Source organism: Lepus europaeus, chromosome 6, assembly GCF_033115175.1.
Source record: "Lepus europaeus isolate LE1 chromosome 6, mLepTim1.pri, whole genome shotgun sequence".
Classification (NCBI taxonomy): domain Eukaryota; kingdom Metazoa; phylum Chordata; class Mammalia; order Lagomorpha; family Leporidae; genus Lepus; species Lepus europaeus.
This window is the reverse complement of record NC_084832.1, coordinates 14,214,198-14,233,687: the sequence shown is the minus strand read 5'-3', so window position 1 is coordinate 14,233,687 and position 19,490 is coordinate 14,214,198. Positions and strand designations below refer to the sequence as shown.

The 19,490-nt window shown below is 51.0% G+C and overlaps 1 protein-coding gene across 4 annotated transcripts in view; it reads left to right on the top strand.

The window, feature by feature from the left end:
* Positions 1–19,490, top strand: part of FARP1 (FERM, ARH/RhoGEF and pleckstrin domain protein 1) — a 291,757-nt gene that overhangs the window by 203,059 nt on the left and 69,208 nt on the right. For all 4 annotated transcript variants that reach the window (XM_062194003.1, XM_062194002.1, XM_062194001.1 and 1 more), the window contains exons 4-5: positions 12,635–12,677; positions 15,342–15,420. In XM_062194003.1, the coding sequence (XP_062049987.1) occupies positions 12,635–12,677; positions 15,342–15,420 (122 nt within the window). The remainder of the gene's footprint in view (positions 1–12,634; positions 12,678–15,341; positions 15,421–19,490) is intronic.

The window sequence follows — 19,490 nt, the reverse complement described above, 5'->3', positions numbered from 1 at the left end:
TGTGCATCGGCAATAAGTTGGAATCCGAAACAGCTAGGACTTAAACCCAGGCACTCCTGCCCCAAATACCTGCCCCAATAATGATATTTTTTTAAAAAGAACCAAACCAACTTCAGAGTGGTCCTCTTGAGATGCCATGCGTGGTCTCAGCAGGAGGATCCAGCCGCCCAGCTGGAGAAACAGGGCATGAGGATCGTGTCACACAGCACCGTGAATGCCATCAGCCAGTTTCCAGCTTCGGGAAGCACCACAGTTCAGCAAGGTAAATAGGGAAGACTAGACTCTGGCATACAAAGATGTGCCATTTGGTGAAATTAAACATTAAACATGGTTGTAGGCATTTGACAAAGTGATTAAGACACTACCTGGGATGCCTGTATCCTGTGTCACAGAACCTGGATTGGAGTCTCCGCTCCACTTCCACTCTAGCTTCCTGCTAATGCACACCCTGGGAGGCAGCGAGTGATGGCTCACGTACTTGGGTCCCCGCCACCCACATGGGAGACATGGATTGAGTTCCTGGCTCCTGGCTTTGGCCTGGTCCAGCCTTTGCAGTGATGGGCATTTGGGGAGTGAACCAGCAGATAGAAGATATTCTCTCTCTCTGATAATTTTTTTTTAATTACATAAGATGCATGGCTACTAGAAGACGCACGTGGTGATTGCTTTTAGAGTGAGTGAAGGGGTTGGGTCTGGGGTAACCTGACCAGCAGAGTTCTGTGATGGATACAAGGATGTTTGCCATCCAAATTCACGAAGCTGTACATTTTTGGGTGTGGCTTTAAGCATCTGTCATTTTAAAAATTTGTTTTAAGGATTTAAGAGAAAAATATAAAACAAAAGCAAACAGTTTAAGGGCTTCACAACATTGTAGTTAGTTGTGTATTGTACACTTACACATTTGTTAAGAGAAAAGATCTCATGGAAGTCTTATCATGGTAAAAAAAAAAAACAGCAATTAAGTTTTAAAAAAATGAAGTAGCCATCATACCCAAGTGAAAGGCTTTGAAATGAATCTTTCAAAGCTAATGAAAATCAAAGAAATGATTTTAGAGCCAGCTGTTTTACAGTCCCTATGATGGGGTCCGCTGCTGGGCTGTTCTGTAAAGAGTGAGGATCCCAACCGCTACAGTTGCCCTGAGGTTCCCTAGAACTCCAGACTTGGCCTTGTAATATTAAGACTGGGTTTTATTACAAACTTTTCCTGTGCCACTATTTGGATACCTCTTAATGAATTCAGTGCATGAATGCCTGGGGATAGCCTACAGTACATTCGATTTTACACTTTGGTCTACAGATGTGTATTTAATTTCTTTTTCACTGAAAGCTTTCTTTGTAAGGCGATGACATATTCTTTTATTTGTCTGGTCAAGTTTCATTGGTTGTTAAAAAGAGAGGCCAGCGCCACGCCTCAATAGGCTAATCCTCCGCCTGCAGCGCCAGCACCCCGGGTTCTAGTCCCGGTTGGGGCGCCGGATTCTGTCCCGGTTGCTCCTCTTCCAGTCCAGCTCTCTGCTGTGGCCCAGGAAGGCAGTGGAGGATGGCCCAAGTGCTTGGTCCCTGCACCCACACGGGAGACCAGGAAAAGCACCTGACTCCTGGCTTCAGATCAGCGCGGTGCACCGGCCACAGCGGCCATTTGAGGGAGTGAACCAATGGAAAAAAGGAAGACCTTTCTCTCTGTCTCTCTCTCTCACTGTCCACTCTGCCTGTCAAAAAAGAAAAAAAAGAGAAGGCAGGTGAGGCTGCAAGGCTGGATTCATGGCGACTTGACGGATGTAACCAGCTTGGAAGTGTGGTCTGTGACCGGGTATTAGTTATGACAGAGCCATCAGCAAAGACACTCTTTAGGCGACTGGAATAATTGAATAGTCAGAGTATTTAATGACCATTTATAAACTCATGGAAGAAAAGTAGCTTATCTGCCTGGCGCCACGGCTCACTAGGCTAATCCTCCACCTGTGGCGCCGGCACCCAGAGTTCTAGTCCCAGTCGGGGCGCCGGATTCTGTCCCGGTTGCTCCTCTTCCAGGCCAGCTCTCTGCTGTGGCCCGGGAGTGCAGTGGAGGATGGCCCAAGTCCTGAGGCCCTGCACCCACATGGGAGACCAGGAGGAAGCACCTGGCTCCTGCCTTCGGATCGGCGCAGCGCGCCAACTGTGGCAGTCATTTCGGTGATGAACCAACGGAAGGAAGACCTTTCTCTCTAACTCTGCCTGTCAAAAAAAAAAGAAGAAGAAGAAGAAGAAACAAAAGAAAAGTAGCTAATCAAACACTGTGAGCTCATTTTGGTGTGTAAGAAGTCGAAGCATGTTTGCACCCAAGCACAACACACATAGTAAGAGGTCTGGACATCATTACACCCAGGCAGTGGTCGTTAGCGCACCGTCCTTGGGCAGCACGCACATCAGTGTCACCTGAGAAAAGCCGCGTCTCAGCGCCCTCCCCGCCCCCATGACGGGCTCCAGGGGCGGGCGCCGTGGTGTGTGTTTCACAGGTGTGCAGGGTGATTCGGACGTGTGCTCAGCTTTGAGAACCGTGCCACCCAGGTGTTCCCCAAGCTTCCTGGGGGCTGGAACCTGATCTTACACTTGCTGTGATAGGAAACAGGAATCTTCTAGAATGCGCATGTGGAAATCCTCTCTGTAGTTCCTTCTGTATTTACAAGTGTGTTATTTAGTTTCCAAATACATAGGGATTTTCAAAAATCTTCTTATTAATCTTTAATCCCATGAAGGTCAGGGAACATTATATCATATGAAGCTTTTCTTATTTTTTTTTCATAGCCCAGAATATGATCTATTTTGGTAACTATATGCACATGAAAAGAATATATATTCTGATTATTATTTAGTATATGTCAGTTCAATCACGTTGGTTTGTAGAGTTCTTCAGATCTTGTCGGTCCTTACTGAATTCCTGCCTATTCGTTGTATAAATGATCAAGAGAGATGTATTAAAATCTGCAACCGTAGTTGTAGATTAGACTACTGCTACTTGCATTTCACCAGTTTTTCCATCATATATTTTAAAATCCTGTTACTAAGTATATAAATATTTAAGATTGTTGCATCCTCATTACTAATTGACTCATTAACTTTTTAAATCACTCTATCTAACCTTTTATATATATATATATATATTTTAAAGATTTTGTTTATTTGAGAGGTAGAGTTGCAGAGAAAGGGGGAGAGAGAGGGGTCTTTCTGCTGGTTCACTCCCCAAATGGCAGCAACAGCTAGAGCTGTGCCCATCCAAAGCCAGGAGCCAGGAGCTTCCTCCAGGTCTCCCATGCTGGTGCAGGGGCACAGGACCTGGGCCATTCTCCACTGCTTTTCCAGTCCATAAGCAAAGAGCTGGATTGGAAGAGGAGCAGCCAGGACACGACCGGTGTTCAAATGGGATGCCAGCACCACAGGTGGAAGCTTTACCCACTATGCCACTGCACCAGCCCCTGTTTGTCGTCGTCACAGCACGTATCTTTACTTGGTCCCAGCCTCCCACCAGGTGATACACCTCCCATACTCCCATATAGTATAAGCACTTAACACCTGCACTTCCCCACTCTGAATCTTTTTTTTTTTTTGCTTTTACATAAACACATATTATTTTGGTATTATTTTTGTATACCGACCAGTTATCTTTTTTGAGTTTTATATGATGGAAACAGCCTTTCAGGGGGCAGCGCTGTGGAATAGTAGGTAAAAGCTGGGCACCATATGGACGCGGGTTCGAGTCTTGGCTGCTCCACTTCCGATTCAGCTCTCTGCTATGGCCTGGGGAAGCAACAGAAGATGGCTCAAGTCCTTGGGCCCCTGCACCCATATGGGAGGCCCAGAAGAGGCTCCTGGCTCCTGGCTTCAGATCAGTCCAGCTCTGGCCGTTGCAGCCAACTGGGGAGTAAACCAGCAGGTGGAAGACCTCCCTCCCTCCTTCCCTCCCTCCTTCTCTCTCTCTCTCTCTCTCTCTCTCTCTATCTCTCTATCTCTCTCTCTCTCTGCCTCTCTGAAACTCTGCCTTTCAAATAAATCAATCTTTTTAAAAAGGAAAAAGCAGTCCTTCAGACCTCTGTGTTCATCTGTGTGGTTCCCATGTCTGGTGCTCCTTGGGCCTTTGCATGGGCCTGGATTTCCACCTGCTGTCACGCTCTGTCTGAAAGGCTCACGTTTCTTGACATTGGGATGTGACGGTGATGAATTCTGTCGGCTTCAACCAGTTTGGAAAAGTCTTCATTTCACCTTCCCTCTTGAAAGGTACTTCTACTGCGAGTGGAGTTCTAAGATGAGGGTTTTAAGTTTTTCAACCTTTTAGGACAGGGGGAGCTTGTTCACTTCTGAGGAAACCTGCTACCATGTTTATCTTTGTTCTTTGTATGTAAGTGTCCTTTGTTCTCTGGCTGGTTCTGTAAGATTTTTTTCTTTATCACAGTTTTTAACCAGTTCAATCACATTGTCCCTCTGTAATTTCCTTCCTTTTTTTTTTTAAGATTGATTTATTTTGAAAGAGTCTCAGAGAGGCAGAGTTAGAGAGCGAGGGAGGTCTTCCATCTGCTGGTTCACTTCCCAGATGGCCACAACAGCCAGCACTGGACCAGTCCAAAGCCAGGAGCCAGGAGCATCATCGGGGTCTCCCACGCGGGTGCAGGGGCCCAAGCACTTGGCCATCGTCCGCTGCTTTCCCAGGCCATTAGTAAGGAGCTGGACTGGAGATGAAGCAGCTGGGACGCAAGCCGGCGCCCAGATGGGATGCCAGTTCACAGGCGGTGGCTTAACTCCCTGTGCCACAGCGCCGGCCCCTCCTTCACGTGTCTTATGCTTGGGTTTGCTGAACTTGCTGCATCTGTGGCTTACAGTGCTGATCCAATCTGGGAAAGTTTCAGCTCTGTTTCCCCCAGTACTGTCTCCCTCCTTGCCACATCCTCCCCTTTGAGGAAGTACAGAGACATATATTAGAGCGCCTAATCTCTTCCCACTGTGGTTTTCTGAGGCTCTGTTTTTCTGTTACTCTTTCATTTGGGTTTTTTTTCAAACTTACTGATGTTTTCTTCTACAGCGTCTGATCTACTGTTTATCTCATCCATGCGTATTTTGAGCTCACATAAGGTAGTTCTCTAGTTCGGATCTCTTTTCTGTCTTCCATATCTCCAGTTAAGGTTGAATTTTGGGGTTGTGGAGAGTCATGTTTTCCTGCTGCTTGGACCGGTGATTTTCTAAATTGGATACGAGTTACTGTGATGCCGGCCTTGTTGAGTGGTATGAATACCTGTGCATTTCAGTTGTTTTTTAATGTAATTTTATTTTATTTTCTTACCAGCACTGTGGAGTTTGTTCTCGGATGCGATTATTTGGGAGCCGTTTGGCCCTTGGGTTCCTTGGGTAGGGGATGCTGTCGTGCCCAGTCTGAGCCTAGGTTTTGTTGACCACTAGAGCCCAGTTCCTCAGTGCCCTGCCACGGTGCCGTGGGTCCCCAGGTTTTCTGGGCTGGCTGCTGGCGGTCGTTGGTGTTGTGAGCACCAGGCACGTGGCCTCTAAGTCATCCACGTGGTTTTTCCCAACCTTGACCACATCTTTCACACTTAGGCAGCCCCCTGCAGTGCTGCTCCTCTGTCCAGGGCACCTGGCGGGGCTGCGCTCAGCTGCGGGGTCCTGGGAAGTCCGGCGGTTCGGCGCCCTGAGACTCCTTCGTGTTCCTCCTCCCTACCCGGTAGCCCGGGAGCTCACTCGAGGAGCTGCCTGGGGCGCTCGTGGAGATCACATCTGCTAGTGTTTTCTGTATCTCGGAGATCGCTATTTCTCACGGCCTGGTGGCCGGGCCTTCAAATGCTGCATGGTGAGTTTTCTCCAGTTTTAAAACTGTTTCCTGTGGGAAAGCAGACCTCGTCCCTGCTACTCTATTTTGACCAGGCCTGAAAATAGATAATAACCTATAAAATAGTAGGTTTTGGGAGCCGGCGCTGTGGCGGAGTGGATAAAGCTGCCGCCTGCAGTGCTGGCATCCCTTGTGGGCACCGGTTCAGGTCCCAGCTGCTCTTCTTTCTGGTCCCGCTCTCTGCTATGGCCTGGGAAAGCAGGGGAGGATGGCCCACCCTGCACCCTCGTGGGTGACCCAGTAGAAGCTCCTGGCTCCCGATCGGCTCAGCTCCAGCCATTGCAGCCATTTGGGGAGTGAACCAGTACTGGATGGAAGACCTTTCTTTCTCTCCTTCTCACTGTCTGTAACTCTGCCTCTCAAATAAATAAATAAATCTTTTTTAGAAAAATAATAATAGGTTTTGAAAAAGAAAGCCGTACTTATTTGATCTTAATATAACGAGATATAAATAAAGTGATTTAAAAAAATATAAAATTCGCATTTAAGCAGATTATTAGAAACAAAAAACATTAAAGTTTTTATTTTTAGGGGATCTCCCTGAATTTAGACTGATGTGTGGCAGTAGATTCTAGACGTTGGATGGTTTTTCCTTAACAGGTATTTTGTCTGGTTCCTGCGTGTGTTATGGTAGACCATGAGATCGCTTGCTTATATGTAGTTTTGATTTTTAAACGAGAGTTTTTTTATTTAAAAATTTTTTATTTTTAAGTAAGAGGAGAGCTGAACTTTCCTTGTGTCCCCTAGCTTTGGCGGGAAACATGTTATATTACACACAGCCCAGGTGTGGATCCACTGGATTTGATGTCTGCTTTCAACTGTTGACATTGGGCAACTTAAGTTCTCTGAGCTTGGCCGATTTGGTCTATGAAATGACTACATTGTGGCCACCGCTTACGAGAATGTATAAAGTACTCTGCAGTACCAGGCACATAGTAGATGCTCAAGAAATATTAGTCCCTCCCCTACCCCTGTCCACTATGCAACTGACCTTCTCCAAAGCGTCTGAAGCCTCACAGCTGCCTACAAAGTCCACCTAGCATGTTACCCACCAGAATAACTGGGGGAAAGCTATTTAGAGAAGACGCGAAGGGCTGTGGGCACAGCGATTCATCTGGTCTTGCTTTTGATCCGCTGACATGAAAGCAAATCTTCTCATCTCGGAGAACTGCAGTGCAGGCCACGCATTCCAAAGGGTTCCAAGAATAGCGTTCACAAGGGTTCAGAGGTCGCAGGATTGGGGAGAGAGAAGCCTGGCTGAGAGGGAGACAAGCAGGACCAGACAGGCGGGAGAGCTGTGTTGAAACCAAGTTGCAGAAGATGGGGCTGTGCACCGAATTGTGTGCACCCTAAAATTCCTGTGTTGGAGGCTCAGCCCCAGTACGTGGGAACGCGAGAGCACCGGGAGAGAGGATCCTTGATAAGGTGCTGAAGTTAAAAATGAGGCCATTAAGCCGGCGCCGCGGCTCACTAGGCTAATCCTCCACCTGTGGCACCGGCACACCAGGTTCTAGTCCCGGTTGGGGCGCCGGATTCTGTTCCGGTTGCCCCTCTTCCAGGCCAGCTCTCTGCTGTGGCCAGGGAGTGCAGTGGAGGATGGCCCAAGTGCTTGGGCTCTGCACCCCATGGGAGACCAGGAGAAGCACCTGGCTCCTGGCTTTGGACCAGCGCAATGCGCCAGTCGCAGCGGCCATTAGAGGGTGAACCAAAGGCAAAAGAAGACCTTTCTCTCTGTCTCTCTCTCTCTCTGTCCACTCTGCCTGTCAAAAAATAAAATAAATAAAATAAAATTTTAAAAAATGAGGCCATTAGTGTGACCGGCGCCTTTCCAAGAAGAGGCCCTTTGTGCACACAGGGAGACACTGGGGCTGCCCACACAGAGAGGAAAGGCCGCGTGAGGACACGGTGAGAAGGTGGCCACCTGCAGGCCAGCAGGGAGGCCTCCCCGGAAGCCAAAGCCGCCGGCACCCTCAGCTCCGGGACTGCCCGGGAATGAATTCCTTGTGGCTTGGGCCATGCAGTCTGTGGGATTCTGTTGCAGCAGCCTTAGCAACCTGGTGCCGTGGGCCTCCAGATCTAACAGCAGTGCCGTGGCTCAGTGTGTTCGTCCCCCGAGCCTCACCGGGAAGGCATGAGATTTCTAGAAGTGCTTTCACTTTAACCAAGTCCCTTTCCACCCCAGCCGTGCGGATGTGTGGGTGTGCGCAGGAGAGCCACGTGGGGCTGGGGGCTGGGGGCTGGGGAGTGTTTGCACAGAGACCCACTGACTGGGGAGGAAAGATGGCGGGGGTTCTGTGGCCTCCGCCCAGGAGCTGGGCTCTGGCCGCTTGTGTTCACTGAGCTGCTCTGGGCTTGCTGGTTTGGGGTGATCCAGCCTAGCTCCCATCGGCTCCCCGTGCAGCAAACCCTTCTGGCTTTTTGCTCCCAGTTTATCTGCTGATGGTGTGCAAGCCTCCCCCAGCCCACACGTCTTGGTAGGCAGGAGAAGCACAGGGCTCTCTCCACCTGGAGTAGGACCCATGCCCTGTGGCATTATCCCCGGGGAGCTCTGCCCAGCAGGCTAGCTGAGGCCCATCTCGTGTCCCCCCGGCCTACAAGTGATAAACCCAGATGCACAGTTGGCTCAAATCAGTGCTTAGACTCGATGCTTTCCACAGACATGCCAAAACAGACGAAGGATGTTGGGAAACAATTCATAAAATTGGCAAGTCCATTGGCAACGCGTGCTGGCTTGGCCCCGGGTGGTTTGCTGAGGTGGATTCTATGGCGAGATTGACAGATCTTGGTGACGGGGCCCTGCCACCATCACAGAGGCCAGAAACGCACAGGGCCACAGACTCCCAGCGGGGCTCTCAGTGGACTGGGTCTCCCCCCTCTCCTCCCAGAATTCTCTTGTTAACTCCCCATCCCGCACAACACAACTATTTCAAACCCCGCCTCTCCAACCCTCCGACTCTGCAGGGAAAAACAGGAGGCATCAACTAGGGACTTTCCTTCCCGGTACAAGAATGTTAGCACCTGGACGTCTGCCACTAGCTGGCACAGTGAAAGAGCCCTCTCCCTTTGGATCCTGAGCCAGTGCCCTGGGTAGTGGACCTGTCCTCTCGAGCCGTCTCCTGCCTCATAGGACACTGGGTGCCCCCTCTGGCTGCACGTGTTCTGTGTCCACTTCTGAAACACAGCTAGCTCATTCCACTGGGAAAGAAGCAAAGGAACTGCTGCCCTATTTGATGTCGCAGTCCCCTGCTGCCGTTCTCTGGCCTCCTGCTTCCCAGCCAAGCCTCCTGGAGAACCATGGATCCTCCCTCCCCACCGTCACCCATTCAGCCCCTTGTCTGAGTGCAGAGACCAGCAGATCCGCTGCTGCCCAGCAGAGGGCGCCTGTCATCACTCTCAGTGCGCTTCCTGCTGAAAACACCCTTGGCTTCTATGACTCTGGGTTCTCCTTGTTTTCTTCCCAGCCTCACCTGCTCCCACCTGGCTGGTCCTGCTCCAGGCAGTGGTTGGGGCTCACGCATTTCATTCCCTGGATCCCGCGCGGCCACGTGTCCTCCGTGGAGTGACCGTGGTAGCCAGTTCTAAGTGGGACGACTCCTCCTTTGCAGGTGGCGATTTCTCCTGGTTTCTGCGCCACACCGTGTCTTTCTGGGTGATGCGCAGGCACCCCCAGAACATCAGTGTGACTAGCAGCCCTCCGTCCTGGTCAGCCTCGGTGCTTCCCGACCCTGGGAAGGGCACCAGCATCGGCCCCGAAGTCCCCAGCAGAAAGCTGCACCCTTCTGGTCACAGTCTCCTCCCTTAGGCTTCTAGCCGGCCCCACAGTCAATGCCGCTGGTTTTACCTCTCACGTCTTACTTGAACCCACCTATGTGCCCGTTCGGGGGCTGCTGTAACAGAATTTCAGAGCCTGGATGATTCGCAGTGACCGGGAGTCTCTGCTGCTCCTCGCCTTGGCTCAGGAAGGTTTGGGACTCTCGTCTGTCTGCCCTACCAGACCGAAAGCTCCATGAAGCAAGAACTCTGATTGTTTTCCCGTTGTTTATTCCCAAAGGCTAGCACGGGGATGCAGTAAGCCTTTGTTCAATGAAGGAGACTGAGAGTGGGGTTTGAGAGCCAACTTTGAGAGCTCTCTCTGATTCCAGGTTTTCTCATCAGTGTCAGGTGGAGGTGCTTTTGGGTCTGTCTGTGAGGATTCTTGGGAGGCGCATATTCCATCTCACAAGTCCTTTTCTCTCCCTAAGGCCATGTTTGTGGGCGGGGCCGTGGGGATGTTCGGTCATGCCCTTGGCCTCTTTAGAGGAGGGGAGGCTGAGACGGGCAAGATAGAAATGTAAAGTTTATTCTACCCTCACTTCAGAAGGATGATGGGAGAACATGAAACTGATTGGAAAAATCTAAACCTAAATGTTTTCATTATGAGAATTCTGAGTGCTCAGTGGAAGTCACGTGGATGGTGTAAGAAGGCAGAAGGAGGGAAGTGACCACCCAGTGTCCAGCCCCCCAAGGTGTCCCCCACATTCTTAAATATTCATCAGGATCAAAGTTCTTCATGCCTGCATGGCGATATGTCCTATCTAGATGCATCATTTTAATGATTTATTTCACTGAGGCTATTGTACACTTTTCTTCACTATTATAAGAATGTTAGGGCCGGCGCCGTGGCTTAACAGGCTAATCCTCCACCTTGCGGCACCGGCACATTGGGTTCTAGTCCCATTCGGGGCGCCGGATTCTGTCCCGGTTGCCCCTCTTCCAGGCCAGCTCTCTACTGTGGCCCGGGAGTGCAGTGGAGGATGGCCCAAGTGCTTGGGTCCTGCACCCACATGGGAGACCAGGAGAAGTACCTGGCTCCTGGCTTCAGATCAGCGCAGTGTGCCGGCCGCAGCGCGCTGGCGGCAGCAGCCATTGGAGGGTGAACCTACGGCAAAAGGAAGACCTTTCTGTCTGTCTCTCTCTCACTGTCCACTCTGCCTGTCAAAAAAAAAAAAAAAAAAAAAAAGTTAGAATTGGTGATCCTTGTATGTAAATCTTTGTGGGCATAGATGTGTCATTAACAAGAGTAGAAGGGATGCATGAAAGGGTGTGGATGGGCTTACTTTAAGATTTATTTTATTTACCTGAAAGGCAGAGTTAGAGGGAGAGGGAGAAAGAGAGGTCCATCTTCCATCCGCTGGTTCACTCCCCAAGTGGCCGCAACAGCCAGAGCTGTGCTGACCAAAGCCCGGAACCAGGAGCTTCCTCGGGGTCTTCCATGTGAGTGCAGGGGCCCAAGCACTTGGGCCACCTTCTACTGCTTTCCCAGGCCACAGCAGAGAGCTGGATCAGAAATGGAGCAGCCAGGACTCGAACCAGCGCCCATGTGGGATGCCGGCACTGACGCAGCAGCTTTACCCGCTACGCCACAGCGCCGGCCCCTAGATCATGATTTCTTAATAAGCCTTCAGGAGAGCCGTACCAGTTCATTGCTCCAGCAGTCCAGCGAGACGGTGCCCCGGCCACCGCTGGGAATTACACCGACGTGTGTGGTATACCCAGGTGCAGGAGCCACGAGGGGAACTGGTGTTTCCTGGCTTGAATTCGCGTGCCCAGTGCTGGCTTCCCCTGAACTTCTGCATTTCCCCTTTGTGAGTTACCTGGGGTTGTTGGCATCATTTTCCTGTGGGGTTGTTCTCTTTGCCACCTTTACTTCAAAACCCTCTTTATAGTTAGCACAATCACCTTGTTTTTGTCACATATGCAAATCTGAGCTTCCCAGGGACATTTTTCAAAAGACCAGAGGTTCAGGGGGACTTTTGTTAGCCTGTGCTTCGATTTTTTTTTTTTTTTTAAAGATTTGTTTATTACTTTGAAAGGCTGAATGACAGTAGCCTGGGTTGGGCCAGGCTGAAGCCGGGAGCCTGGAGCAACATGATGTTCTCCCACGTGGGCAGTGGGGGCCCATGAACGTGGGCCATCTTCCACTGCTTTGCCAGGCATATTAGCAGGGAGCTGATCGGAAGCTGAGTAGCCAGGCCTTAACCTGGCGCTCATGCAGGTAGCCAGTGTAGCAGGAGGCGGCATGCCCCACTGCACCACAGCACCAGCCCCTAGCTTAGCTTTAGTATGAAGGGCAGTGGGATTCTCTCCTATGTGAAAATGCTGCCACTCAGACTGCATGTGAAAGAGTTCGACCTTGGAGGCGGGCAGCCCTGAGCTTGGTCCCAGCTCTGCCGCTCTCTTGCCAAGGGGTCTGGGAGGAAGGCTGGAGCCTCCGCACGTCTCGGATTTCCCTCCTGCGTAGCAGGAATCGCTCCGACCTTGCTCTGGGAGGTGAGCGGCTCTCTAGGTAGCGAGCGATGCAGAGGCCACACTCTGTTCATGGCCATTTCTTTCCCTCCCCCTCCAGCAAGTGCTCCTTGCATGAGCTTGGATTTCCCTTCACACGTATTTCACTCAGCGCCTAGCCAGCCGTGTGGCCATTCTTTCATGCTTTCTAAATAGTCATGCTAAAAGCGCCAGTGGGAGGAGGAAAATGCTTAGCTGTTTGTCTAAGCCTAGGAAAGATTGGTACATTGTCAAGCCCAGGGATGCTATTAGCGTGTTAGGATTGGTTCTGTAAAAATGGTACAACGTATGACACAGCCTTCTGGGGGAAAAAGGGAACAGGCGGCCACACACACTCAAACGTCCGCACACACTCAAACGTCCTCTGATCTTAAGCGCTGCAAATGGAGTCTCAAAATGCTTGCACTCTTTCATTAAGAATGTCTGTCTCTCTTTGCCTTTTAGGTGTGGCTGGACCTCCTAAAACCTATTGTGAAACAGATTAGAAGTAAGTATGCACCCTGTGTTACCCTGACAAGTACACAGCCAAACATCTCCTTTGGAGTCTTGCCCTGCGCCATGTAACACAATAACACAGTAACACAATTTCTTTTTTTAACCCCCTAATTGGTTTTCATCACCCACTAATCCGTGTGTGCTATTAAAATGCGTATCTTCGGCAGTTTTAACCTGTAACAGTTTGCTGATCAAAAGCTTGCACAGAAGATCAAAGATTGTTTTGATGAGAAGCGGAAGCCTGCGACTGAACCCCGGAGTAGCAGAGTTTGTCTTTCTGTGCTCCCAGGGGAGCCACGTGTGCTCGTGAAATTGATTTTAGGTTTTCTGTCCACCTTCACCAAAGACTGTGAAATCGGATTGCAAGGGTTGCTTGGAAAAATAAGGTTCCCCAAAGTGTGTGTGCCTGTGTGGGTGGGTGGGTGGGTGGTGAGGGGTAGAGAGATGGGACGGAGGTGAGGGAGAAGCAGGCAGAGGCATGAAGGGAGTCTGGGGTGCACGCACACTGCATGTTGCAACGAAAATGTTAGAGAGAATCTGGGAGACTCATAAGGAGAGCAGGCACTTGCTTTCTCTTCATGCCTCTCTGATGGTCCATCCTCCCTTCTCTCTGCTCTGGAGTCAAGTCCAAGGTGACCCTCTATGCACAAGGTCATCCCAGTAGACCCTGGGCAAACAGGACTGGCATCCCTTTGGTTGAAGATAAGGCTCACAATAGCTGAGGGATTCTCTTTATGTTTGATTAGAAACCCCATTAGGCCACTTCCAGCAAAGTATGTGTCTGTGATGACCTTGATGTTGATCATGTCATTTAAATGAAGCTGAGAAGGAAAAGGCGTGGTTGTGTCCCTGTTCACCCAGGGCTGGCCCTGGGAGTGGGGAAGGGAGAGCAGCCCCAGTCCCTAGGTGGCTTAGCACGAAGCCTGGACCACTGACCTGGGTCCCCGCCCAGAGAGCAGCTCCTGGCGGGGAGCCGATCTGCGCCAGCAGGTGCTCAGGGATCTGCGGAGCCGCTTTTAGCTCCCTCGCTGGAAGGGAAGACAGCAGAAATGCCCAGGCTTCCTCCCTGCTTATCTTGCCCTTGTCGTCCGGAGCTGCAGAACTGACATGCTCGGGTCCTGCTCCTTTCTAGAGCCAGCGGGGAAGACAAGTGCCGGCCCTCCTGCCTGCAGCGTCTCCTTGCTTTGTGTGTTCTCCCAGTTCTGCCCGCGTTGTCACCATCTACCCTTTAGGATGTAGCGTGTTTGGCTTTTCTCTACGCTTGAATGTTTTCACAGAAATTATAATCCAAAATTAATTGTGTGTGTGTGTGTTCTGGTGCGTTATCGTGAAAGGTAGAGCAAAAAAGATATTTGCTGCTTTTAGAATTGTGCCGTTACGATTCGGATCTCTTTAGAGAACCTGATAATCCCTGGGTCGTAGGCTCTGTGCTGTTGTTGCAAAAGGTGAACTTGTAGAGCACTCCCCGTTACAGCGTGGACAGCAAAACACAAACCTCTGACCTTGGTCCCAGGTTATGACAATCTGTTTGATGTTGTAATTTGGAAAAGAGAAGTCCTCCATCAGCCCCCCACCCCACCCCACCCCCCCCACCCCCCCCACCCCCCCCGCTGTCTGCTTCCCCGGGAAGATGGTTTACGTGACACTTACAGCAGCAGGGCCATGCCTTGTTTGTGTTCTCTCCAGAGCTGGGGGACTGCCTGGGTGCCAGAAACGTGTTTGCTGGGCACACCAGCAAGTGCACCTTGTAAACAGTGCAGTGAGTAACTGAGTTCCCCTTTTCACTAACTGGCCAAAGCCTGTATTTGAGCAAAAGCAGCCAATCAGCTACATTTCTGGACAAATGATTAAAAAAAAAAAAAAATCCTTGGTATAATTTAAGTCTAGAGAATGTTTAATGGTCCAATGTGATACCTTTGTCATGGTATTTTTTATAAAAACAGATACTGGTTTCCCCACAATGGGATCGTAGGAATTGGCAGTCAAACTGCTATGACGCGAGGGGTGTGTTAATTTTCACTCCAGGCTCTTGTCATGCACAAACACGTGTGTTCTAAGTGCTGACATGTAAGGGACATAACGTGATAAAATTTACTTAGAAGGTGAGAAAGTAAGTGCATGTGCGCGCACACACACACACACACACAGAAATACCCGTCACAAGTGGGCGGTGGGACTGAAGGTTGCCTGAAATTACAAGGGGTGGGGTAGGGGGAGAAAGACAGTACCCAGTAGCCCCCCTCCCCGTGGGAGACAGAGCCCCCCTCTGGTGGGAGAGAGAGCCCCTCCCAGTCATTGGTCTCTTTTGTGAGGTTGGGGGTGGTGGGAACTAGATGGCGCCTCCACACACAGCCCATTGTCCGTATTTCATGGCGTCCCTCCTTAGGTCCTGGAGGAAGCAGAGGCATTATGGGAAAGGGTCACTGTGACTGACCAGCAGGAAGATAGAATCACGTGGGGGCGTGTGACTCCCAGCTCAGCAGATCTAGCCAGCTGCCTGCCTGTCCCCTAGCAGAACTCAGCCAGTGCCGAGTGCCCTAGATGTTGTGGTGTGTTCTGGGATGAGAGGCGTGGTTTGGTGGGTAATATAGCCCATAAAGTCTTTGTCTGAAGCACATCAATAAATGCTGTATCGCTTTTTCCCCTTCCTCTTTAGGGCCAAAGCACGTTGTGGTGAAGTTTGTGGTGAAATTCTTTCCACCTGACCACACGCAGCTCCAAGAGGAACTCACAAGGTTTGTGATTGGGAAACTGGTCTGGGGGTGTGGGCAGCAGGGGTGGGGACAAATGTTCTGTTTTTACTTTTCCTACAGGGTGCATGGGAAAGGAGAATAGGGCTGTTCTAGGTTGATTAGATAAGCATTTTCCTCACATTGACTTGTCCAGAACGACTGAACCCTCCTGTCTCCCAGCTCTGCCTACAAAAATAAGAGGAGAGAAGAGTACCCCATTTTCTGACAATCTAGGGTCTTTATGGCTGTGGAGTGAAGTGAGCTGGGCTCCTGACCTGTCAATACCATATTTTCCATCTTATATTCATCACATCACGAGACAGTTTAGGGACATGAATCTCTCGTGTGAAACCAAGATGTGCATCTTTGTTGTTGCCACGGATGGTTGACTTTGAACCGACTTTGGTCGGTTTCTCTAAGTGTGGCCAAGAGGGAAAAGCAAGCGCCTGGGCTGTGAGTTCTGCCACTCGCTAGCACCACTGGCCGGTGCCTTGATCCCTCCCCGCTATTGTAAATGCCCTCGTCATGGCCCACAGTCTGACGCCTGCCTGGCCAGAGTTAGGTTGAGGGTAGTACTATGTATCAGATCCAGCGGTGGTACGTAAACTATGACTGTCCTCACCACCATCATGATTGTCACCATCGTCACCATCACCATCATTCTGCTTGTGGGATTCTTCCATGTTGTGTGCGTTGATGTAGTCACTCATGTTGTATGTACCAACACGTCATTTCCATTGTTTATGTTACTGTTATACCACAGTGTACTGGTCTGTTTCTCAATGTTTGGATGTTATCAATTCGGGAATATTAGGAATAACGTTCTGATGTAAAGCTTTTGATGAACTCATTTATAGATTCCTGTAGAGTGTATACGTAGGGTTAGAATTGCCGTGTCATAGGAGACGACCTCAGGAGATGCCACCAGTTTTTCTGTGACAAATCCACACAGTCTCCCACCAGCAAGTGCAGGCACTCCAGCTGCTCAAGGTCTTCCCCAGCGTTTGGTGCTGTTGTCCACATGTGAGTTATTTTTAGCCATCGTCACCATGATTGCCGTCTTCGCCGGCCCTGCCAGTACAGAGCACAGGGTGGGACTGGTTGACAGTCACCTATCAGAAGGAAGAAATGCACATTTCACCAACAGTCGTCACTCTGTGCACCACGTGCAGGCCCTGGGGTGTTAGTGGTGAAAAGACCAATCTCGATGTGATGGAAAGAGACAAAATGATCAGACAGCAGGGAGAGAGCTGAAAGCCCTGTGGGTGCTTTGAAGGAGGAAGATGTGCTGGAAAGTAACTGGGTGGCCGGCGCCGCAGCTCACTTGGCTAATCTTCCACCTGCGGCACAGGCACCCCGGGTTCTAGTCCCGCTCGGGGCACCGGATTCTGTCCTGGTTACTCCTCTTCCAGGCCAGCTCTCTGCTGTGGCCTGGGAGTGCAGTGGAGGATGGCCCAGTGCTTGGGCCCTGCACCCCATGGGAGACCAGGAGGAAGCACCTGGCTCCTGGCTTCGGATCGGCGCAGCATGCCGGCCATGGCGGCCATCTGGGGGGTGAACCAACGGAAGGAAGACCTTTCTCTCTGTCTCTCTCTCTGTCTGTAACTCTACCTGGCAAAAAAAAAAAAAAAAAAGGTAACTGGGTGACAATCCAGTGTGTCGGAGATCCATCTTGAGGAACTGACAAGGAGCTCTCATCTCTCTGAAGAAACGCCTCCTAGAGGGAAGGAGCCGCCATTGCAATGCCCAGGGAGGGAACAAGTGCCATTCATTCAAGTGTGGGTGGCTGGAATAGTGAGGACGGTGTGCAGTGAGGTAGGAGAGAGGCCTGATGGGACGCAGCGCTGAGAGACGCTGCCATGCGGATGCTGGGGTGGGGGGTGGAATCCAGAGAGTCCAGCGAGGAAGGCACTGGGGTAACTGGGCCAAGACAGGGGCACCAAAAAGGTGGCAGCAGTGGAAACAGAGAAGTGGCTGTGTCCAGAACGTGTCCTGGGGGTAGGGTCTGTCTGTCCTGGTGATGGCTTGGGGAAAGCAGTGGCACGCTTGGAGTTTGGACTTGGGCAAGTGGGCAGGTGATTTTGGCCATTGCTAAAGTGGGAAAGAAGTAGAGGAAAGGAGAGAATCGGAAAGGGTGGGGAGTTGGTTTCTGGGGGTTGCAGTTGAGGTGTGGTACAGACACCGTGGGCTGTGTCGAGAAGGCCTTCAGATGCCTGATGTGGAATTCCAGGGAGAGTGGAAGGCAATGCGCTTTCACTGCTTGGTGAGAATGGGGGTGGGGAGAGATCTTCCATCCAATGGTCCACTCCTTAAATGCCCACAACATTGAGGGGTAGGGCCAGGCTGAAACCAGGAGGCAGGAACTCCATCCGGGTCTCTCATGTGGTTGCCAAGGACCCAAGTAGCTGAGCCATCCCCTGCCACCTTCCAGGGTACACGTTGGCAGGAGTCTGGATTGGAAGCTGAGGAGCCAAGACTCTACCCAGCTTCGCGCACTGGGCCACAGCCACAGCCACAGCCCACACCTGCTTTGACTGTTTTTGAATGATCGGCCATCAGTGGTTGACCTTCAGTCCTGAAATCAGTGAAGACGTAGAGGGCAGCCCGGAAGTGGCAGAACACAACAGCCTTCCAGAAACTTCTGTGCCATTTAATAGGCCTTGGTGTAGAGGTGGCCAGAGCTAAGCCAGGTGCTGGTGCTGAGAGAGCCTCTGTTTGGGCTGCTGTAGCCCAGGTGCCAGGGCTGTTCCTCCGCTTGGGGGGGCATGCAGTGCTCTGAGCTTTGTGTACCCCATAAGCCTAAGCACCTGGCCAGCGGCTGCTCAGCAGGGGGCATCTCTTTCTGCTTAAGAACTGGAGACATAAATCCTATTTGCATTTTCCTTTGGAAATCCTACTTGAGACATCGGGGTTTTTTTGCACTTTGAGCTTTTGTGACTCATTGTCTCTAGAAGTTTGCTTCCCAGGTTTCTCCCATTCTGGTCCTTTTTCAAAAGCTCCGTGCAGTGCAACTTGTTACCAGTGAGGCAAAAATGCTTCAGACTTGGCCAGCGTCTCCATCAATGCCAATAAACTCCTGAAACTCCACAAGCTCCACTGGATGTGGCAGGTTTTGTTTGGTTCTTGTTTTCTGGCTCCAGCGTGAATGGATAACTTAGAGATCTTTGCCAAGAGGAGGAATCTTTTGGCTCTGCGCAGAATCAGATTGAGCTGACTTTCGACTGTATTTCTCAACTCGTTACCATCCACTTCCGCCCAGGGTGTGTGATGTAGGGAACCGCATGGATCCAGTGCGCCGAGAGCCCTGCACTCTGCGTTCCCAGTGTGCAGACACCTAAGGGTGAGGCGGCTGCGGTGGTAGGTGCTCTTCTGTGCTGGGTGATGCGTGAGGGGGTGTTGGGAGAGGTGTGCATCGCGCTCTGTGGGAGGAACTTTGCAACAAGAGTCACACAGACAGAAACTGGCCTGGGGTTTGGCAGGGTAGAAGTTCCGTTAGCTGTGTGGTTCATTTCCTTTCTATGTATGAAACTGCACATGAAGCGAGACTGTCATGTTGACCCCAGCACCACGGTGCCCAGGAGGAGCTAAGCCCTTGAATCGCGGGTACGTGCAGGTTGGAAACAGCTAGCAGGCGGCATGTGGGAAGGAAGGGGCCTGTCTCGTGTTGCAGAGCCCACAACACTTCTCTGATGGCCCTGGGCTTAGTCACACTTCTCTGCGGGCATCCCGTCATCACTGGGGTCAGTTCCTGCCTGGCTGTGTTCTCTCCTGAGAGGAGGGGCTCTTATCAGAATTGCTTGGACTGTACCTCCCGCCTGCTAGAGGGGTCCCTCAGATAGGAAGGGAAATGGTCAATTATTTACACTTCAGAAAAGGGTGGGCATTCGGCCTAGCACGTGAGATCCCAGTAGGACGCCCTCTTCCCATATTGCAGCACCGGGCTTTGGCTCCCAGCAGTGGTTGCTGGCTCCAGCTTCCTGCTAATGCACACCTTAGGAGGCAGCGGTGGCGGCTCATGGTTGGGTTCCTGCTACTCAGTGGGTGATGCAGACTGTGCGCCTGACCCAGGCATT